Source organism: Dipodomys spectabilis, unplaced genomic scaffold (genome assembly GCF_019054845.1).
Source record: "Dipodomys spectabilis isolate Male_0828 unplaced genomic scaffold, ASM1905484v1 ptg000174l, whole genome shotgun sequence".
Classification (NCBI taxonomy): domain Eukaryota; kingdom Metazoa; phylum Chordata; class Mammalia; order Rodentia; family Heteromyidae; genus Dipodomys; species Dipodomys spectabilis.
The window spans coordinates 1,709,968-1,726,765 of NW_024870851.1; the positions used below are offsets into that span (position 1 = coordinate 1,709,968).

The window sequence follows — 16,798 nt, forward strand, 5'->3', positions numbered from 1 at the left end:
TTTCTGCATGGACTGGCTTTGAACCATGATTCTCGGATCTCAGCCTCCTGAGTAGCTAGGATTACTGGTGACCATTTGTAGTCCATTATTGAAGGAAGCAAGCACCATTTCAACATGTCAATCATACATTTTGTGTATCATCATTTAATCATCAGTAAATAGGAACAGCTGAAGCTTTGTTTATATAATTCATGTTACACTGCATTAATGTTATTAATATCATAGGATCGCTACTTAAGAACTAAACCATGTTAATAATTTGGCTTCTTTCAGGTTTCTCGAGTAATTAAAATTGGTTTTAAAAGAAGATTGAGTTGGCTCAAATATTTGTATACTGGCCAGAAACCTATTAAAAGATCCAGTGCCATTACAATTTCACTTTCATGCCAGATGTCATTATTGAATGGTAGGTTCATTAACTCTCAAATGCCAACCTACACAATCTTCCAACAATTTCAGTTTCACTTTGGTGTGAAGAGTCTGAAAGTGCATTTTATGCAAATACATAAACTTCACAATTTTATAGACTAGAATTCAACATTTGACAAATGAAAATACATGACGTATAGGAAAAAAGTGCTCTATTTTGAATAATTAGTGTAAATTACTCTTCTGACCATATTTTCAACTGGTGCCTATTTACTTGGACAACTAATACCCCTAAAATTAGTACTGAAATTCAGTTGTGCAGATAATCATAAAACAAAATTACGAAATATTTATAACATGTACCTTTTCTCTTTATGTTTTTAGGAGTGCACTTGTGTCAGTTGCACAGCTGCAAAGATTATCTCTTTTCCCACATAAATCTATTAATTCTTCTTCTTGCATTCATTATTTTAAAGCTATTTTTCAAGTTTAGCAGACATTTCCCTGGCAGTACAACTACCGCCCTAAGCAGCAGGATAGTGTGAAAATAATGCCATTTCGGTGCCATGTTCTAATTCGGTGTTCTTTGGTTATAAACCGTTAATATGGGGTTGTTGGAAAATTCATCGGATTAAAATGATTTCTGTGAAACGTGTAATTTTTTCTTTATAACGAAGGAAAACTGATGAACTAAAATAGGCTATGATATGGATGGTTTTCTCCCAGAAAACTAGTCGTGGCATTGTTGTTTTTATTACGGTGACAGGGTGGAAGATGCTGTATTTCCTCTCCGTGCGATCGCATGTAATATCCTGCGCTCGCTCTATTTGGTGCCGGGAAAAGCAGCCCTAAGATACGTTTCCGTTTCAGCTTTGTAAAACTGGAGGAAAGGTTATTTTATTTATATTCGGAACTGACTTATTTGGCTTTCCCCCTTGGGGGGGGGTGGGGCGGAGGGGGGGGGGGCTGATAATTGCCGGCAAATCCTTTCTCTCTCAAACCTTAATAGAAGCTCCGCACTGGAAGGTTCCTGGTGGCCACAGGGTGGACTCAGTGACGTTCCTACCCCCCCCCCCCCCCCCCCCCCCCCCCGCCCCAGGCTTCACCCACATCCCCGGAGAGGGCCGGGAAGTGACAGAAACGGAAATGCCCGACTGCCGGGCTGGACTCTGAGAACGCACCTGCTCTCAACTCGGCCACTAGCGACTCTCCCACAGCTTGCCTCCCTTTCCATCCCCCTTCCCGCGATCTCCACAGCCACCTGCTCCCGCGCCGCAGCACCTCCACCCGCCTCCAGATGGCTGCCAATCACAGCTTTCCACAGCAACCTGGTGAAGAAAACAGTGGTTTGGCTAGTCCCGCCCCCTCCAAAACTACTTCCCGCCCTTCAGGCTCCTTTGTCCAATCATCAGTGCCTAAGTGCCCGTCGGTTCCCGCCCTCCCACGGGCTCGCCCCTTTGAGCCTGATGGAATCACCAGACCCGGAGGCGTTCCCTAGGAGGACAAGCCAGAAGGGGCGTGTGCTTGGAGGGGAGGAGCGTGAGGAGAAAGGAGGGATGCCGGGAGTGGGGCGGGGAAAAAGGTTGTCAGTCGGATCTCGCGAGAGAGGACGGAAGCCTGTGGGAGCCCGTGGCCTTTAAAGTAAGGTTCATCCCTTTCCTCCAGGGTAGTTTGTAAACACGGCTGTGCGCGGGGCTCCGGGGTGGCCGCCAGGATCCCGGATTAGTGACTGGGAAAGGTGAGTCGTGACGGGGAGAAGGCCTCAGGATCGGAGACTAGGGGGATACTGAGAACGAAGGCACTAACATGGCGACGCCGCTCCCCACAGTCCCCACCCCCCGCCGCCCAGCCCCTCGGCTCTCCGACCGCAGACCCCAGCCCCCTGGGCGGTCGTGGCCGGGCCGCCCCCTGCGCAGAGCTTCGCCGTCAGCTTCGGGGCCGGGCGGGCGCGGCGGGACCGTTAGGTAACCGGCTTCGTTGTTCCGGCCCCTCCCTCGCGCGCTTTCTTAACCGAGAAAAAGGAATAACGGCTGCTGTCAGACCCCTCCCTCCGCTTTATTATCTCCTTCCCTGGTCACCCTAGAGGGCCCCGGGTGGGGGTGGGGGGGCGCTGGGTACCCCAAGAGACCCTCAGTCCTTGGATGGGGCCGGAAGAGGGCCTACACTCGGGTCTTTGCATCCAAGACTCAAGCAATTGAGGACCGTGTGTGTGTGATGGTGGCGGGGAGGGGGATTGGGAAGCGCCTCTGAAAACAGGGTCAGTGTCCCCGACATCGATGGGAACCGGGTGGAACGAGTGGGATGGAGAAGCTGGAGGTCTCGGCCTTTCCTGTCCTTTCTGCCATCCTTACACCATCACCTCCCCCACCTCTTTCCAGGTGGGGCGGGGTTGAGGTGTGGGTGCAATTGATTCTGGTATTTTCCTCATTTATTTTACCTCCTAGGCAGACCGCAGACCTGTAGAGAAAGAATCTTTTTTGCTTTTGTTTTTTTAAATCAGTGTCCTAGCCACCGGAGCTAGGGGTGTGTGTGTGTGTGTGTGTGTTTGTTTGTGCGTGTGTGTGTGTGTGTGTGTGTGTGTTAGGCTCACTGGTTGAGCCGAATAGGGAAGTGCTAGGGAGTATTTTTACACCGTAGATAATGTAGAGTTGTCTTTCCGTAATTGGGGATGCTTAAAATTGTTGAGGCTAAAACGAAACTACCCGAGTATGATGGAGTAAAGCAAAATGGAGTACTCCTGATGACCTTAGGCCTATCGATCAATCCTAAATTATGTGAGATTTACAATCATAAGCATCATAAATTATGGAGACAGTCACATACATATATGTTATGCATATGTTTGAAATCAGAACAAATACTAACCTTTTTTCTTCTTAACACTTTTTGTCCTGCTTAAATAAATTTTTAACCACTGGCACTACCATTGTCAGTAATAGCTATTAGACCAGATGGCCTTGGTCTGTTGTTCCAAAATTGTGAAAGTAAGAGAATTATAAACAATTTATAAAGCTTGTTAAAGGGTCAGAGTTATGTGCCCTGATATACAAACAAGAGCAATTTGTTTTGTATTTAAATTTGTTTCACCTACTTGAGGAATCTATTATAATAAACACTTTTTACCCCCAAAAACTATAGGAACATCTTTGTAAAGCTTTTTTTTTTTTTTGGTCCGTCGTGGGGCCTGAACTTTGGGCCTGGTGCTGTCCCTCAGCTCTTCAGCTCAAGGCCAGCTCTCTACCACATGAGCCACAATGCCACTTCCGGCTTTTTCTGCTGTGGTGCTAAAGAATCAAACCCAGGGCCTCATGCATTCAAGGCAAGCACTCTACAACTGAGTCGTCTTCCCAGCCTCTGTAAAGCATCCCTTAAAAACATTGATAAACCTGCATGTCAAGAAAAATAATTAAGACGTTACATTGATCTTTGAGACCATTCTTAAGCTTCCTACTTTTTTGTAAAATAATTCCTAAGAACCTTTGAAATTTCCAAGTGATATATATGCTGCTCTCCTAAACTTTAATTTTTCTTTGAGGATGCTGCTGCCATCAAGTTTTTTAAAAATTGTTTAAAATGTAATATTGTAATACACTAGACCTAGTTTTTGTATCTTGTCAGAAAGGAGCTTTTAGAGACGTTTTCTGTGTGTTTAAGATACATAATACCTCCTGTAGATTGATTGCATTTACTGGAAAGGTATTTTAAAAATAATTTATTAGAATGTTATTTTGTATTAAGTGCAGTGTGTTAGGTATTAAATACATAAACCAGGGGCTAGGAAGGTGGCTCAGTGGTAGAGTGTTTGATTGCATGCTTGAGGCCCTGGGTTCAGTTCCTCAGCACAACATAAGCAGAAAAAAAAAGCCAGAAGTGGCGCTGTGGCTCAAGTGGTAGAGTGCTAGCCTTGAGCTGAAGAGCTGAGGGACAGTGCCCAGGCCCAGAGTTCAGGCCCCATGACCAGACCCAAAAAAAAAAAAGAAAATTTTAAATACATAAACCAGAAATTCATGCATTTATTTTTTATGTGAAGTATTTTCTCTCTCCTTCCCTCCCTCCCTCCTCCTCTTCTTCCTCCTCTTCCTCCTCCTCCTCCTCCTCCTCCTCCTCCTCCTCCTTCCCCCTCCTCCCCTTCTATCCCCCTCTCCCCCTCCCCTCCCCCTCCTCCCCTTCTTTCCCCCCTCTCCCCCTCCCCCTCCCCCTCTTCTCCTCTTCTTCCTCTTCTTCTTCTTCTTTTTTATGCCAGTCCTGGGGCTTTATTGAACTCAAAGCCTGGGCACTGTCCTTAAGCTTCTTTTGCTCAAGACTAGCACACTCTACCACTTAAGTCACAACACCACTTCTGCATTTTTCTGTTATGTAGTACTGAGGAGTCGAATCCAGGGCTTGCTTCATGCATGCTAGGCAAGCACTCTTACCACTAAGTCACATTCCCAGCTCTATTTCTTATTTTAAACAACAAATGGTTGTGTTAGCTCCAAAGTAATTGAAGGGATACTTTTGGTTTATATTCAGGAATTGGAAACTATATATGAATATTTTTGAAAGCATTATCCATCTAACAACTTTATGCAATAACCAGCATAAACTCAAAAAAACCCTACATTTTTCCTACCTAAGATCTTTGTATTTTTAAAAACTTGGGTTTTAATGATTTATATCTACTTTGTGAGTCAATTAAATTGCAAGATTAGGTAAACAGTCCCACTATATATGCTGGTTACACTCATTTTGTCTTCAGGTTCTTCCTTCCAGTATGAAATATGTCTATAAACTGGTATTCCTCTGTTATTCTTATTGATTAGGAAAGATAATTGGAATTAGGAAAGATAAAGCCGTTAGGTCTTTTTTTAAAAAAACCCACAATTTCACCAAAACTTCCTGTTTAAAGCACATAAAACAGTAAGTTGTTTCAATTTATCTTTATAAAAATGATGCATGTAGCCAGGCACTAGTAGCTCACCCCTTAATTCTAGCTACCTAGCAGGCTGAGATCTGAGGATCAGGTTCAAAGCCAGCCCAGGCAGGAAAGTCCATAAGACTCTTATCTCCAATAAACCACTCAGAAAACTGAAAGTGGCTCTGTGGTAGTAGACCACTAGCTTTGAGCTGAAGAGCTGAGGGACAGCGCCCAGGCTCAGAGTTCAAGCCCTACAACTGACAAAAAAAAAAGAAAAAAAAAGATGCATGTAGTATTTGTCTGTTCCCTGCTTCACTGTGCATTGTTATTATCAGTAGCCTAATTTAACATTCTTGTGTTTATCTTGAATTCACACTTATTCCTTAAAGCTATGAACTTGTCTGAGATCGTGTGTGTGTGTGTGTGTGTGTGTGTGTGTGTGTGTGTGTGTGTCTGTGTCTGTGTGTCTGTGTGTGTCTGTGTGTGTTATGGGGGATTGAAGCTACGCCTTCACCCTTGCTAGACAAGGACACTACCACTACTACTGAACTACGTCCTCTCATCCTTTCTGTATATTGATTTTAATGTTTAAGTAATAGTGACAGTAATCATATGCACATATGCGTACGTTCTTGCAATAGTTGTAAAAGCATTTTAAAACATTTCAGTAAGCTGGGCTCTGGTAGCTCACACCTGTAATCCTATCAACTTGGGAGGCTGAGATCTAAGGATTGTGGTTCAGAGCCAGCCCAGGCAAGAAAGTCTGTGAGACTCTTATCTCCAATTAACCACCAGAAAACCAGAAGTGAGCTGTGGCTCAAAGTGGTAGAGTCTTAGCCTTGAGCAGAAAGTACTCAGGGACAGTGCCCATGTCTTGAGTTCAAATCCTAGGACTGACAAAAATAAGACAAAAAACTTTTCAGTAAGATGCTTTGGGGTCTACATGTTTATATCTTAAAGAGTGCTCCAACCTTTTTCCCTCCAAAGGAAAGGAAATCATTATAAGATAGTATTTGCTTATTCCTAACAAGATTGATAAAAAAAAGAATGGCATTTTTTTTTTTTATTGTGAAGATGCCATACAGAGGGGTTACAATTATATGGGCAAGATAAGGCAATTTTATAATTAACAAAATACTAAATGGACTTTGCTTATTTTAGGACTGTATATTTACCTTAAATTTATAAATGTTTTTCAGTCTGATGTACCTACTGCAACCTATGTTGTTGTTGTTTTTTTTGTTTTGGTTTTTTTTTGGGTCCGGTTGTGGGGCCTGAACTCTGGGCCTGGGTACTGTCCCTCAGCTCTTCAGCTCAAGGCTAGCACTCTACCACTTGAGCCACAGCGCCACTTCCGGCTTTTTTTTTCTGCTTATGTGGTGCTGAGGAATCAAACCCAGGGCCTCAAGCATGCAAGGCAAGCGCTCTACCACTGAGCCACCTTCCCAGCCCTGGAACCTATGTTTTTGCATTGTAATTTTGTAGCTTTGTTCTCCAATCCTATATTTTTTTTTCCAAGTTTACTTTTTGGGTTAGCATACTTTAATTTGTTCGACACCTATTTGAGAGATTTAAGAACAATTGTAATTTTGCCATGGTAACAAATAAGAGTTCTCATTTTCTAATTTGTGAATATATACTATAGTTTTAGAATTTTAATATCATAAATGTGTGTGTGTGTGTGTGTGTGTTGTGGGGCCTGAACTCTGGGCCTGGGTGCTCTCTTTCAGCTCTTCAGATCAAGGCTAGCTCTCTACCATTTGAGCCACAGTGCCACTTTCAGCCTTTTCTGCTTATGTGGTGCTGAGGAATCAAACTCAGGGCCTCATGCATGCAGGACAAGCACTCTACCACTGAGCCACCTTCCCAGCCCGATAAATTTTGTTTTATGTTTCTAGCATTATGTTTTTTTAAATTTTGTTTTATGTTTCTAGCATTATGTTTCTCCAATACAACCTCTATTATAACTTTATCTGACAATCTGATCACTTTTTAAGCTTCCTTAATTTTAAATGACCAAAGAAAATAATTATTTTTATTTTGTTATTTGAGTATTGACTTGAATATCTCTGTGTACATTCCTTTTTTCTTTTGTATTGATTCAGTAGGATAATAATCTCAAAATGAATGCTTCTAAAGATGCCAGATTTTTGCTTTTCCCCAAAAAGAGTTGAGCAAGTTTATTGTCATACAAGTATGAATGCAGTAGCTGTGCTATTACTTTGGAGTTTATTGTGATTACTTGATTAGGAATTATCAATGAGACTAAATCGTATAATCTTGTAGTTTTAAAATTATTGAGTTAACCATACTTTGTATTTATTAATCATCTGTGTGATGAGACAAATATTACATATTTTGTATTTTGACGCTTATATTTTACTAAAACTTTTGACAGTTCTTTAACTAGGCTTATTGTTATAAGCCTAGTTTATGCCATTTTACATACTTAGTTCACTGAAGGTATTACGCTAGTTTTTTAAACTTAGGAGCTACTATCTGGGAACTATAGATTTCATATGACTTCATTCTTGGTGAATTTGTCATTTTTGATTGCTGAGATTCATAATGACAAATTAATTGCCATGTACATAATTCTTCAAATTAAAAACTTGTGTATTATAGCCAGTTTGGCTAGAGTTTTGTTTCTTTGGTATCTTCTAGCACATAATATGTAATCAGTGTTTTAGAATAGTTATAAGGAGTCATTTATGAGCTATATTTATATCTGAGGCAAATTAGATGCCTTCTCTGTGTCTGTTTACTAAAGGAGAATAACAATTTTAACTCATAGCCGTGTTGTAAGGATTCAAATAATGTTTATACTAACCTTAAAATTGATCAGAAAATAAGTACTTGGTACCTGCTTTGGTAATGACTATTGTTAAAGTTCAGAAAAAATCTAGCACTGTCTCCCAGGCATGTTTATGATGTGGCTGGAAGACAACATAGCAGCCATCCATTTGGTAGCTTTGGCAACAAAGTTGGGTTTCCCCTAGAAACTTGTAATTTATGGTGGGATTTTCTACCTTAGAATTTCATAAATCCATTAGAGATAACGTCATATAGTTTTCTGTATGTGCCTGTTTTCTCCAACTCAGACTTCCCTATTTCAGATTCATGTAGTGTTCTACAGCTATGCATATATACATGTCCCTATTTCAGATTCATGTAGTATTATATATCTATACATATATACGTCTGTATTTTGAATTGATAAAATAATGATACTGTAGTTTCTGTAAAGTTCAGTTACCATTTTTTCTCTACTAAACATTTTTGTGAAAATCTTTTTACCCAGAGTGGAAGAAATTTGGGTTAAACCAAAATGCCACAACTCTAGTATTTGTTCTTTTGAAGTACAAATTATTTAATTAAAATGATTACATTATCAATTCTCAATCACTGGATTGAAAGTTACTGGTATCTTTTCATTTGCAGGAAGTGTTTTTGTTTGTTTGTTGGTTGTACTTGGGTTGAATATAGTACCTTGCACTTGGTAGGTAAGCACTCTAACACTTGAGCCATACCCACAGGCCTTTTCTTTAGCCATTTTTCAGATAGGCTTTGTGTCCAGGTCCATCCTAGCTAGGTCCAGTCTACGACCAAAGCCCTTCCTACTTCTGCCTCCCACATAGTTCATATTAACAGGTGTACACCACCACACCAGGATTGAGATAGGTTCTTCCTAACTCCTTGGTACAACTATTCTTGAACCACAATCCTCCTATCTCTGCAGGACTACAGACATGAGCCACTCTATGCTCAAATGTCAGGTAAATGTAAGTTTAAAAGATGGTTGAATACAGAAGGTAGATTGAGAGTTATTTCCTATAGTAATAATAATTTTGCTCTTTACTTACATGAACAACTGCATACTCTGAGAAGGAGAAAATAGGTGAACTTACCAGTGTTGTAATGGGAATTATCGGGTGAACTAGTGTGATATATAAAAGTCTGTAGTTTATCTTGTTTGTATCCTCTTGGTAATGAAATGGTAGTGACTATTAACTGTTGTAATTATTTTTTTTAACTTTTATAAAAAATAAGTTTTTAGTGAGGGAAGCATTGAGTAGCATTGAGTATGTTTTACTTATCTACTTTGAGCAAGTAATGCTGTGACTGTTTTATGTCATTATAGTTACAAAATCTAAAATGACTTTATTAGTAAAACTTACACTACCACTTTTGGGGTGGGTATGTGTACTGGAGTTTGAACTCAAGCCTCATTGCTCTCACTCACTGCTGGCACTCTACCACTTGAGCCACCTTTTCAGGCCAGCTTATTTGCTAGTTAATTTGAGAGAGAGTTTTGGGGACTTTTCTACTTTCACTGGGAAGAACTGTAGTGAAATCATAGTATTTAAATTTCCCTACTAAGAAACCCAAAGATATTTTATGAAATGATAAAATGTGACTAAGTCATGCTTAAAAGCTTTTCAAACTCTTGGATTTAGATTTGTCAATAGGACCATATTACTGTCCCCACAGTGAATTCTAGGATTATAATTTGTATTTTATGGTACCTGACTAAGATATAAAAAGGAAATTAAAACACAAATTAAGGTATCAGGTTCTGCTGCCCTTGAAGTTATGGTGCACAAGTCCATCTTCCTGATACCCAAAAATAGTTGCTTTTGGTAATTATGTTCTTTGTGTCTCACAGATTACCACACTCATAATATCTTGAGATAATATAAATTTATTGTCACAGGATTTTGTTGTTGTTGTTTTTGTAAGTCAGGTGGGTTCATCTTGAGTTCTCTGCTTGGGGGAAATGTGTACTTCTTTCTGAGAACATGAAAATGGGATTTTGTGATGCATGCATTGTATCATTTAAAAATCAGATCAAACACCTGTCTCCTTGATCATTTACCATTTCTTCATAGTGAAAACATTCAAAATTCTCCTTTTTTTTTTAAATACACAGTACATATTTGTTATCTATGGTCGCTCTACTATGCAGTACCACTATCTAACTGTAACTTAATACCTCTGATCAACCTTTTCCTCTCATCCTCACTCCCTCTAGTCTCTGGTAAGTAACAGTGCATTCTCACTTTCTTGAGTTCAGGTGTTTGGGGGTTTTGTTTGTTTTCGTTTTTATATATGCATAAGATCATACAGTGCTTGTCTTTTTGTGCTTGGTTTATTTCAATTAACAATGATCTCTAGTTCCATTCACGTTGTTACAAGTTAACAGGATTTCTTTTTGTGCTTAGAGTCTTAGAGAGCCAAAATCAATGTGTTGGCAGTACTGTAATCCTTTTTGGGACCTCTGGGGAAGAATATACTTGCAAGTTCATTTACATTGTTGACTTTGCAGTTGTACAACTGTCATCCCTCTTTCCTTTGTGATGATCATCCAAATGTTGCTATTTGCTGTAGAATCTGAAATGCTTTCCCTGGGGCCACTTCTAGTAATGGCAGGTCAAGTCCTTCTCATGCTTCTTACCTATCTGATTGCTTTTCTGACTGAATCTCTGGTCCTGGTGGAGAAAGTACTCTGTTCTAGATTAAGTCAACCTGGTACAGTCTCCCTGTTTTTTGATCTTTATTGTTTGTACAGCTGAAGAGTTTCTTCTGACATATAGTGTCACCTACCTGTTCACAGGTGCCAAAAATTAAAGCAACATTTTGAGAGGGACTATTCTACCTACTATACTCTCTTGAAAATAAACTTGATAAACATTTTGCATGTCTCTAGTTGATGCCTAAATTTTTCACCATAAGGTTAAATAAGTATAATATTTGGCTACTCTAGCTATGGATACCGTGTGTGTGTGTGTGTGTGTGTGTGTGTGTGTGTGTGTGTGTGTACTTACACATATAAACTTGATAGCTGCTTTCTAATAAATACAAATTTAACTTTCCAAAATTCCTTGTCTCCTGAAACTTCCTCTCAGAACAGTGTATTTTTAATACTATTTCACTAATGAAAGAACCATTAAGTTATCATTGTTATTGTTCCTATAATCACATTGTACAGTACATCTGAATTCAGAACATTCTTGACCACAAATCATTGTTAAAACCAGGCTTTATTTTTAGTAGAAATACAAAGAATTAACCTGAAGTTAATGGCACCTTGATTGATGGAGACTAAGATACACTCTAAAGTATCCATTTGTTTTGTTCTGTGTAAGTTTTGAAACCTGGAACAAGCGTACAAGTAAGATTTGGAATCAATGAAAAGTGGATGGAACATAAGAGTGAGAGCTCTGGGAAAGTAGATAGGTTAGGAAAGTAAAGCAAAGTTGAAAACATAGATGTTCAGGTATCCCTTGGAAACACTTTGTGTACCTTCATTTATACATACCTGAGTTTGCTGTGCAATGTTTGGCACTTCCCAGAACACTTATATAGAATAGTACCCTCTGTGGAACTTGTGTCCCTGCTATCGGGTTAGTTAAGTCCATTATAAAAAAAATACATGGACAGTGGATAGTAAAGTGGAGTGAAGAATGATTCCTTACATTTGTGGCAAAACAGTATTTATGAGTCTCCCTGCTAATTTTGGCCATGTGACAAAGTTCTAACCCATAAAATGTGAGTAGAAGTTTTTCCATGAGATTGCTGAAAAGTTTCCTTAAAGGGAGGCTGTTGCTAGTTTGCTCTTTCTCTTTGCCATTTGATCACCAGATATGTAGACTAGACTTTGAGTTATTTTAAAACCACGAAGGGGAAGCTACTTGTTGAGAGTAACCACAACAAAATAGAATGAAGAACAGCCCTATTTCTTAACAATCATTAAAGATCATAGATCTGAACTGCCTCTACATGTAAGAGTTAAACTTCTAAGTAGTTTAGGCTATTATTTTATGCCATTAGCAGCAGAACCTAATCCGAATACACAGGTAGCAGCTATGTGCCAGTGGGTCATGCCTATAATCCTAGCTACTCTAAGGAGGCTGAGATCCGAGAATTGTGGTTCAAAGCCAGCTTGATCAGGAAAGTCCATGAGCCTCTAATCTCTAAGCACCCAAAAAAAAAAAAAATAGCTATTAGTGGAGCTGTGACTTAAGTGGTAGAGCACTAGCTTTGAGCACAAAAAGCTCAAGTTCAAGCCCCAGAACCAGCACACAAAAAAAAGTACAATTGGGTTTCCCTGTCTTACAGATTTTATTGTTATTTTCCTAACACAGGAAAAACTGCTAATCTCCACTCTGAAGATGTGGTACTTAGATTCATTACTGCCATTTCACATATTATCTATTCTCTCCTCGAAGGTTTATTATGATTTTCTCCTTTTCCATGGTCTCTTATCCTATTTCTGTCTGATACAGCAGTTTCAAGAGTAGAAGTAGTAAGAAGCTACAGGATGAACATCTTTCTGGAGCCTTGAAGATTTTAGAAAGAACTTGAGTTTTATATTGAATAATATTAAAGACAAATATCAAATGGCATCTTTTAAATGAAAAATAATTTTAAAACATTTTGTATTCAGCTGGGCACCAGTGGCTTACACCTATAATCTTAGCTACTAAAGAGGCTGAGATCTGAGGATCGCAGTTCAAAGCCAGCCTGGGCAGGAAAGCCTGTGAAACTCTTATCTCCAATAAACCACCAGAAAACTGGAAGTGATGCTATGGCTCAAGTGGTAGAGCCTTTAGCTGAAGAGCTGAGGGACAGTGCTCAGGCCCAGAGTTCAGGCCCAGAATTCAAACCCCATGACCACCACCAAAAAAATAAAATGTTTTCAAAAGAAATTTTCACTAGGAGTTGAACTGCATGAGGCTATTTTTTCAGATTCTACAGGGTAACAAATTCACTCTTTTCTACTTCTCTTTTCCATAGAGTTACTAAATGGAAACTTGAAGCACTGCGTAAGAGCTGAGGGATTCTTCACAGCAGAGTGAATGAAGCTCACGGCCCACAAGCTAGAAAGGTAAAGATGAAAGATATTAAGTTTATAATGCAAAGGTTTTTTTTTTTTGTTGTGGTTTGGTTTGGTTTGGTTTGACTGTTCCTCAGGTATTACTTATAAGAAAAACACTCAACCTATCTAAGCTCAGTGAACGAACTTGGAGACACAAAATACAGCATAAACGAGACTTTAATGGTTAATGACGATCTTGGCAAGATCAGATGTCTGGTAGGCAGAGATACTCAAGAGTAGTTATAGCAGTCATTTTATCCTAGTGCACAGACCCCTCCCCTGATTACTCATTGGCTAAGTACTAGGTGACATCTTCCCAGATGTCACCCAAGTTTCATTTTTTTCTATTGACTAATTTTAACATATGCCCCTCTTGGGACTGGTTATATTTTACAAAGCAGGCTTTGGTTGTGTCCACTGTTTTTTCTCCTGTGGCAGGAAGGTATATCTATAGTTTTTGCTTTCTCCTTTCATGGTAATCCACCTTTCTTCCTGTTAATTGGCCTCCTTCTAACATTCTGTTTGCTTAGGTTGCCACTCACAGAGGATCAGGTCAGATACCTAGCTTTGAAAATAGACCAATACTCTCTTACATTACTGAGTACAATAGATGTTTCCATATACTAGTCCTCAGAATACTAATGTGTTTAGTAAAACAGATTCTGAGGGTCAACAAATTTGGAAACATCTTTTTGGAGAAAGAATGTATTTCAGCCCCATGACCGACCAAAAAAAAAGAAAGAAAGAATGTATGTCAGCATGTAAAAGCATACTGAAGACTTACTTTAAAGTGTTTGCTTATCTCAGAGATTCTTAAACTTAACTGATTAGAGTCCTCTTTCACAAAGGTTCCCAATATAAACATCCTGATTCACCTATGAGTTCAGGAGAATAGTAGCAACAGTTAATCATGAAATATTTTGTCCACATTTTTGAAATATTTTGGGCAAAATGTTAACAAACTAAAATCTCAAATTTATTTGCATTTGTATTGAATTTTTATCAAATAAGTTTATTACATGATTGCCTCAAGTTAATCACACATATTAATTTGAAATTAAAGAGTTCTTTGTATATTCTTTTTATACATCTATGTACCAACCACAAGTCATGATGGTAGAGAAGTAGAGTACAGTGAATTTTTGTTTCAAGCTATTTATTTATACTTTTGAGATACAGCTTCTGAAAAGGAAAGCAGATAAGGTGGCTCATGCCAATAATCCTAGCTATTTAGGAGGCTGAGATCTGAGATTCAGAGCTAGCCCTGGCAGGACAGTCTGTGAAACTCCTATGTCCAATTAAACACCAAAAAGTAGGAAGTGGACCTGTGGCTCATGTGGTACAGCACTAGCCTTAAACATAAAAGCTCAGAGACAGTGCCCAGGCTGTGAGTTCAAGCCCCAGGACAAGCACACACAAAGAAAATAGTAATAATAAAAGAAAGGCAGATGTTAGGTCAGTAAAAGTCATCTGCCATGTAAAGTCTTTCAAAACATGGTAGTCAAATGGTAGACTTTATCAGATATGCAAGTACCTGTGTTCCACTTCTTTTCTCAATCAGAAACATCTTTATTTTTCCTTCCAGTTTAACAGCATAAACATTTTTGTAGATTAGAGGCCAGCTATTTGACAGAATTTCCCTAATTTGGGCTCTCTAATATTTCTTCATGATTAGTTTCAAGTTCTGTATATTTGGCAGGATTGTCATGGAAATGATGCAGTTTCTACTATATTCTACCAGGGGAGCATGTTTTTGCTTTTCCTTATTTCTGGTGATATTAGTTATAGAACGTTTATTAAGATGTTTCGTAGATTTTTGTACTGTAAGTTACTTTAGTAATTAAACTTTATTTTATAGAAACATAATATAAATATCTTGTTCCTTTCCTATCAAGCTTTCATTTTATCCTTTTATATCAGTATGGATTTATAGAACCCTGTTTTATTCACAATATGACCTAATAATTATCCCCAAAATAATGTCAAAAAGTTTAACTACTTTCTGGGCCAAATCTGTGGACCACAGTCTCCTCATTTGTAAAGAATAGATAAGATTGCAAAATTAGGAGCTCACTGAGGTACATTATCCGAAATCCATACTTTTTTTTTTTTTTTGCCAGTCCTGGGGCTTGATTGTACTCAGGGTCTGGGCACTGTTCCTCAGCTTCATTTGCTCAAGGCTAGCACTTAGCACTCTACCACTTGAGCCACAGTACCACTTCCAGCTTTTTCTGTTTATGTGATTCTGAGGGATTGAACCCACGGCTTCATATATGCTAGGCAAGTACTCTACCACTAAGCTACATTCCCAGCCCCATACCTCTGTTTTCATTTTTTTTTTTTTTTTTTTGCCAGTCCTGGGCTTGAACTCTGGGCCTGGGTGCTGTCCCTCAGCTGTTCAGCTCAAGGTGAGCACTCTACCACTTGAACCACAGCGCCACTTCCAGCTTTTTCTGCTTATGTGGTGCTGAGGAATGAGGAATTGAACCCAGGGCCTCATGCATGCAAGGCAAGCACTCTACCACTGGGCCACCTTCCCAGCCCCTCATTTTTGTTGGTCATGGGCTTGAACCTCAGGGTTTGAGCACTGTCCCTGAACTTCTTTGCTCAAGGCTAGCATTCTACTACTTTGAGCTCCACTTAGAAATCCACATTGGTGAGCTAGAGTTATAGCTCAGTTGTAGACTGCTTACCTACCATGCTCAAGCCCTGAGTTCAACCTATAACAATACACATGATAAAGGCCAATGATCTATATTCAAGAGAAAAACTTTTAGGCTTTTTTTTTTAATGACTAAAGAAAGGCCTGGCATAGTGGCATACACCTGTAATCAATCCTAGCTACTTGGAAGGCTGAAGAATTCACAGTTTGAGGCCACCTTCAAATAGTGAGACATTGTCTCAAAAAGAAGGGAAAAAATAAAGAAAAAACACAAAATTCAAAGATTATCTGCTTTTAGTGACAGTATTGAGAAATGAGGCCTTCTTAAATTGATGTTTGTTTTAGACAAAATTTTACTATGTCCTTAAACTGGGGAATCCTCCTGCTTCAGCTTCCCAAGTGGTAGGATGAGCCATCATTGTTTGTTTGTTTGTATTTTTGAACTGATATCTTGCTACATTTGCCCAGGCTATTTGAAACTCCTAAGTTCAATTGATCTTCCTGCCTCTACTACAAGCTCCTGGTTGTATTTTGTTTTACAGTATTGAAACAGGCTTTACAGCTGCAAAGCAAATATTCTACTACTGAGCTACCACCCAATGAATGTTCTTTACTTGTAAAGTAGAAATCAAGACTACAATTTAGCAATGTAAATTAAAAGCTTTCAAAATATATCCTCATTTTGACATAGTCATTTAACATCATTGCATAAAGATTTGTTATAAATGTATTCATAAACGATTAAAAGTCAATACCAAATAGTTATCTGTGCTCTGAGATTACAGTTAGAGTCAGCCACGGCAGGAGGCAGGAAAGTCTGTGAGACTCTTACCTCCAGTAAACTACTCAGAAAAAGCCAGTAGTGGTGATGTGCTGGCCTCGAGGAAAAGAAGCTCAAGACTGTGCCCAGGCCCCAAGTTCAAGCCCAGGACCTGCACAAAAACAAAACAAAACAACATTCCGAGTATAATTTTAATGAGTTTGAGATTTA

General features: G+C 39.1%; 1 protein-coding gene across 1 annotated transcript in view; it reads left to right on the forward strand.

Annotated features, from left to right (window-relative positions):
- The first annotated feature begins 1,944 nt into the window (after nucleotides 1-1,944).
- Nucleotides 1,945-16,798, forward strand: part of Atf2 (activating transcription factor 2) — a 79,062-nt gene continuing 64,208 nt past the window's right edge. The window contains 2 exon segments of the mRNA XM_042694057.1: nucleotides 1,945-2,010; nucleotides 13,064-13,154. Coding sequence (XP_042549991.1) covers nucleotides 13,126-13,154 — 29 coding nt within the window. The 5' untranslated portion in view covers nucleotides 1,945-2,010; nucleotides 13,064-13,125.